The sequence below is a fragment of the Acanthisitta chloris genome, unplaced genomic scaffold (genome assembly GCF_000695815.1).
Source record: "Acanthisitta chloris isolate BGI_N310 unplaced genomic scaffold, ASM69581v1 scaffold23367, whole genome shotgun sequence".
Taxonomy (NCBI): domain Eukaryota; kingdom Metazoa; phylum Chordata; class Aves; order Passeriformes; family Acanthisittidae; genus Acanthisitta; species Acanthisitta chloris.
Genome location: NW_008682391.1, coordinates 4226 through 10443, shown reverse-complemented (window position 1 = coordinate 10443; position 6218 = coordinate 4226). Strand labels below are relative to the sequence as shown.

The 6218-nt window shown below is 42.3% G+C and overlaps 1 protein-coding gene across 1 annotated transcript in view; it reads right to left on the bottom strand.

Annotated features, from left to right (window-relative positions):
- Positions 1–3646: 3646 nt before the first annotated feature.
- The window catches only part of LOC103805856 (protein ZNF365-like), a gene marked incomplete at its 5' end in the record, with an annotated part of 5719 nt that continues 3147 nt past the window's right edge, over positions 3647–6218 (bottom strand). Inside the window, one exon of the mRNA XM_009078518.1 lies at positions 3647–3893. Coding sequence (XP_009076766.1) covers positions 3647–3893 — 247 coding nt within the window. The remainder of the gene's footprint in view (positions 3894–6218) is intronic.

The window sequence follows — 6218 nt, the reverse complement described above, 5'->3', positions numbered from 1 at the left end:
TTTGCAGTAACTAACCTTGTAACAAATAAAAATGTGTTCAGATCACCTCTGGGTAGGGGGGAGTCTGTTTTTACTACTGAGGGGGTCAGATGTCATTAAGTGCTTTAAAAATATGCTCTCTCTTCAACCTGCAGGAGCATCTCAAAGTGATTGTTTTTGCTATGCAAGGCTCTAATTAAAGGTCTGGTTTTCTATTAGTCTCTTGTTTTCCTGGCCTGTAATGTCACATATCAGTCAGAACATTTTGTTTTAAGCAGAAAGCTCACCTGTAAGGGCCCAGCCAGTACACATACTGTTCTGAGATATTTTTAGTTATGGATGAGGTGGGATTTTAGAACTGTATACAGGAACAAGGCATCAGCATCTCTGGTGTGGGTACAACCCACTTAGGTGTCTTCAAAGCGTCTCAAAGGGCAAAATTTGACTGTGCTTCAAATTAATTTTCAAAGATGAGGGGTCAACTTTGTCAGAACAGTTTCAGGTTTAAAAAATATTTAAAAATTGACATTTTCTGTGTCCAGTTTTATCTCCTCAAAAAGTCCCCCCAAGCTAAAGCCAGTTACATTTAGCTTGGTGCGTGTGCTGGTTCTTCTCAAGAATTCCATCTCTGCTAATGTAGATGTGATACACACTTTCAGCAGTCAAGTTCTGCTGATGACCAGACATTAACTTTAAAAATGAGCAAGTAAATTACGGTGTAAACATCACCGGGAAGGAACCTTTGTTCCTGATAAACACTGTTCAGGCTCTCAGGCGTCAGAGGGACCTCACCTCCTTGTCCAGTCTTCCATAGCACCTCTCCCAAAGGTTATCATCTTGACAGGAACCTGGTTCTCCCACGGGAAAACTTCTGTCTCCAAGTCTAACCAGCAAAACTGCTGACAAAATGATGCCTCAGCAGCTGGCAGTGAATCACAGAATCATAGAATTTAGGACCTTACAGATCATCTAGTGCCAACCCCTGCCCTGGGCAGGGACACCTCCTCACTAGATCAGGTTGCTCAAGGCTCATCCAGTCTGGCCTTGAACACTGCCAGGGTCAGGGCAGCCACCACATCCCTGGGCAACCTGGGACAGTGTCTCACCACCCTTATAGTGAGGGAGACACTGTCACTGACATTCCCTGGATGCCCCTCTGCCATTCATTTTCTTTGCCTGGCCCTTCCCTCCATTTCCCCCATCTCTGCTTTGGGTAGGTTATCTGACCACGTGGGTCACCTCCAGAATGGTTTTTGGGCATCACTGCAGCAGGAGAGCAGCAGGTGCCACAAGAGCTCTGCAGGCGAGACGCAGCAGCTGTCTGCAGGTTAGTTGGTACTGCTGTGAAACATCACAGCCCAACTCACTGGTGTGCTTTATCTGAGGGATAAACTGAAGTCTGAGCTGCTGCTGCTTCTCCTTTTCCCTGCTGTTTTATAGGTTTTTGTAAGAAACATTGTGTTTTACAGAGTTAAATGACACAGTAACTGAGAAATATATCTTTATTATTAGAATGTTTATATTCTAAAAACTTTTTCTGGGGTTACAGTACAACCCAATTTCTTCAGAATTAACTAACCTGGTGTTTGTAAATTAGGATTTGAAAAGTTTAAGAACATGCAACTTCTTTTACTCTTTTCCTCCTCCCCAAAGGACAACTTACAGTCAAGATTTTGGCGCAATAAATAATAAAATAAACATCTCATCTGTGAACTAGTAGTTGCACTTAACTTTGGTGAATAACAGAGTAGATAGGCATTTAAAAATAAAAATACTCTTTCAGTGTCAAGTGGATAAGGAAACGGATTAATATATTTTACTTTATTATCTTTCTAAAGTTCACCTTTACTATCTTCAAAAAAGGTCATTTTTTCAGGTTTGTAAAAGGATGTGGGAAGCAATAGAAAAAGCTCAAGGATACTTCTATTTTGTAGCTTGCCTAAGAAAGTTGTAACACAGAGTCTGACCCAAGTCCATGCAACACAAAGAACAACTCCTTTTCACCACACACAATGCCGAGCATAAGGCCAAGTGTGGCCTTGTGATGTACTTAAATAAATACTAAAATATCGTTACAACCTAAAGACCTGAATTGATTTTACACTGTGACTTTCTACTGAAACAGTGTTGAGAAACTTTGAACATACACCCGATTGCTCCATATACACTGTTTAAAATAAAAGTGAGGATTAATACTCTCTTTCTTCACTCTGCTACTTTCTGGGAGCTCTGTACACCAACAAATGTATGACATCTGAAGTACCTGATCTTAGCTGACTGATCAGTCATCCTTTGCTTTAGACATATTGCAGCTCGGATGCTTATTGCAGCAGTAATCCTAGTGATGCTCTGGCTTTTAACACTCAGTTCTGCTCACAGACATAGTTATAAAAAATGAAAAACATTTTTCACAAATCTTTGTGCACATACTGTAAAATCACCTTTACATAAACAATTTACATCTGTTATGAGCATTTAAAAATAAATCACACAACTTGTCTTGCCTAGTCTTTCTTTTTCTTGAGAAGACAAATCTCGTCGGTAACATCATCAGGATGTTCATATATGTAAACATGGCATGAGGATTCATGTCACTAGAAAGCTGTACACACAAAAAAATCAGCTTGATAAATAAATACTCAGATAAATAAGGATCCTTTTAATTGGCACACACCACTGTAAACACACATGTCCTGTCCTGCAATCATCTCGAAATCACTTGCGCTTGGGGTTTAGTTGCAAGTCAGGGATCTCTCAGCCCTGTAAAGATTCATCAGATGAAAACATGAAGGATGTTAACAAGGCTATGATCATAGCCATTTAGACCTCTCATGCCTAGAACAGAGTGCAAGCATTGAACGTGACGCCATGCCAAGTAACATGTCGCTTTGGCCTGTGACTTGCTGTGCCACAGCTGATAACCTGCCACTGGCACTTGGTACTGAGACCTTCCCTCTGGCCCAATGCTGTGTTTGTCAGGGCTCCAGGACTAGCTTCTGCTCTCCTTGCTAAGTGACACCAGAGGAGCCCAACCTTGTACCAACAGACAATGTGGCTGCTGGCAGGGTCGAGCGGTTTGGTGTATGCAATAAAACGTGGAAATGTGTATGACTGGGCTGACAGCAGAAAATCCAGGGTAGTAACCTACTGCTGCAAACAGCCTTCAAGCAAGTTAAGTAGGCCTTTTGCATTTAAGTATGTCTGTGCAGGTAGCAGTTAGTCATTGATCTTACACCTACCTAAGTGGAAAGATTGAATATTTAGGTGCTGATTAAATGGAACTTCAGCAACAACATAGATGGAAAATAAATTACCAGGCCACATGCTGCCACTGAAATAATTAAACATACAGCCACAGTACTGCCCAGCAAGATAACTGCAGTCATTTAAAATAAGCCCTAGGAATGACTAAATAAATAAATAAATACATGAATAAATATAAAAACCTCAGTGTAAACTGAATAAAATGTCATTTCTCTTACAGTGCCCAAAGAGAGAATGGTGTTACTAAATAATATAAATCTTCCATATGTATGCATTTCTGTGTATTATACCTGACACATCTTGGCATGACCAGATGGATAGGAAAAAGGAGGATGACTAACAGGATTCAATATTTGTTGCGTTGAAGCCAAGTTACTGCGTTGCTGTATGCTGCTAACCGTTCCTATAGCGGCTTGGCCTTTTTACCCATCTTTGATTTTGCACTCACTTTCCTGGCAGAGCAGATTGGTTCCCCTTTCTTTTGTGCTCTCCATATTTCTCTTGGGCAATCAACAGGTTCATAGAAGCATTTCACTGGCTGCAAGCTGGCTTTTTCATCCTTTGATTTCTTCATCAGGATTCTTCCTTTTTGAAAGGAGTGAGGCTTTGCGTCAGGGATATTATATGAAGCATGTTGACTTCCTCGGCTCCTGGAGTTAATAATAGTGATTATTAATATCTACTATTCAATCCTGCAAAGTGACAGGTCCCCAAAATATCCCAAACCCATACACTTTTGAAGACAAAACCAGCCTTGTTTTACAGGACCAGGCTTCAAGTTAAAAACGGAGTCGGCAAGATGAATTACATTTCTCAGTACTCAAAAGCATTCCTCACTAAAATAATCCCTACATGTGGTACTGGTGGAGTCTTCAGGCATGTTCATCTACATTTTTATTCTGATCAGCATTCTGCCTGCTGATTTTGTAGTGCTGAGACCTTACTGAGGTATACACTTGGTGACCTACAGGGATTTAAAAGATGCACACATTCACAGCAACCTTCTGCAAAGAATGAACATCCTGTGGCCTTTGGAAGACCACACAGCACCTATAACAGTAGAAAGTGGGTGCAGGAACTGTTAGGAACTTCTTGGTAGGACCTCAGCTCTGTGCCCAGGGCTCAGGTTGCTGCAGCTACTAATGGCCAATATCTCAGGAAACCCCACACACTGCCTTTGTGCTGACCATCTAAGGAAACTTTAGCTTTGCTTTTAGGCTTTGATTTGAAATGGGAGAAGAGGAATACAGAAACTGGTGGGAAGAAGGGTATGAAAAAGTCCAAAGTAAACTGAATTGTTTGTCCTCTCTGTGATGGTTCAAGCCTAGCAGGCTTTGCTGAAATTGGTGATCTCAGGTGGAGTGACCACACAGTGCCTGTTGCTGCAAAGGCTGAACCATGCACTCTGCTCTGAAAGTTTACATTGGATCTGCAGTTCCAGTTTAGCTAAGTAAGATCATTGCAGTCCCTCTTAACATAATCCTCAAATGTTTCACAGCAAATACATGTAGTGTAACAGCAGAACTATGAACATAAGGCACCAGCTCATGTCTGCCCAGATACTGTGACTGAAGAACAGATGTGCTGATGTACAAGTCGATCTCTTAAGGGACCCCACAGGGCTATTTTCCATAGCTCGTTATTTCTGAAAACCATGGATCTAGAGTATTACTTCTTCCAGGAGTTAAATGATATTGCACACTTGACAAAGCCAGTTTTGGAAAAAGCTGTGGCTATTGGAGTGTGTAAAGTGCAAGGCCTCTCCCGCTCTTTAAAAAGACCGTAAGGGTTTCATGAAAGCCTCTGTATTTGTTGGTGGGAGGCAGTGAGGGCCAGCTGACAGCACAGGAACTGAGCCTTACCTACATAAGGCATACATAACAGCATTACCTGGTTGGCAGCTTTGCCAACCAGACTTCACTAGGGGGAAGTTTTGGGGGGTGAAATGCTGTGCAGGTCCAAGCTGGAGCTTGCAGGTGCTGTGCCATGCTGGCCTGGTGTAGGCCTGGCCTCTGACCCCTTTCAGGGGGTTAGCAATGACTTGTGTAAGAAAACAAGTGTTGGACACTCCAGTTTACAACCAGTTCTTGGGCATTGCTTGTTACAGTCCATTACCTAGTTGCTGTTAAAAGATGCAGTGCTGTTGTTTTTCTTACATGTTGTTATAGTGAAAAATTTACATCATTTGTTCCCAAAGCACATGCAGGCATAATTGCAGGTGATTGCAGGTGATGTTAGGCACTCCTCTGCTGCAGTGAATGATGCTATTACAACCAGAAGGTGGTCAAGGTCAATGTGATCAGAGACGAGTGCCTCACGGGGTTAAACTGTATTTCAATTGAAGAGTTTATGGTAGAGAAGATGGATGCCTGTACTAATTCACAGTCAGGGTAAGAAGGTACCCAAGATGGATGAACATGCAGGTCAATGCACATGAAATGCAATCCTGCCAGTTCCAGATGTGGGAAATGCTTTTTCATTGAAAGCAGCAGGTCCTCAATACAGATGACTGTGAGAGTCTGAAATTCTACTCAAACATATTCCTAGTCTGTTGCATTATGAAGTCCCAGACCTGTGGTGGTGCAACAAGTTTCAAGGCGATGGGAGAAAGACCCAACCTTGTGTCCTTACCAGGAAAGGTTGCCTTGAAGAAGGGTGCACTGGCACTGCCTGACCGTCACTTGGCCAAGCAGCACACATGATGCTCCAAACCACCTGCTGAGACTCATGACCACGTCACAAAGACATGGAGACCAGCCCCAATTAGTTCTGCTGCTCCCAGGACAGCTGCCTGAAGTAATCTGAGATGATGTTAGTGCCCATGCTTTGTCAGGGCACTTGCTTGCTTACTTGTGATTTTTAAGACGTCAGCATCACTGTCAGTTAGGAAATGACAACTGTCTCTTCTACCTATGGACTGCTAAAGGTATTTTCAGCTGAAACTTGGCCTGTATTTATCAAAGAGATTCAACTCC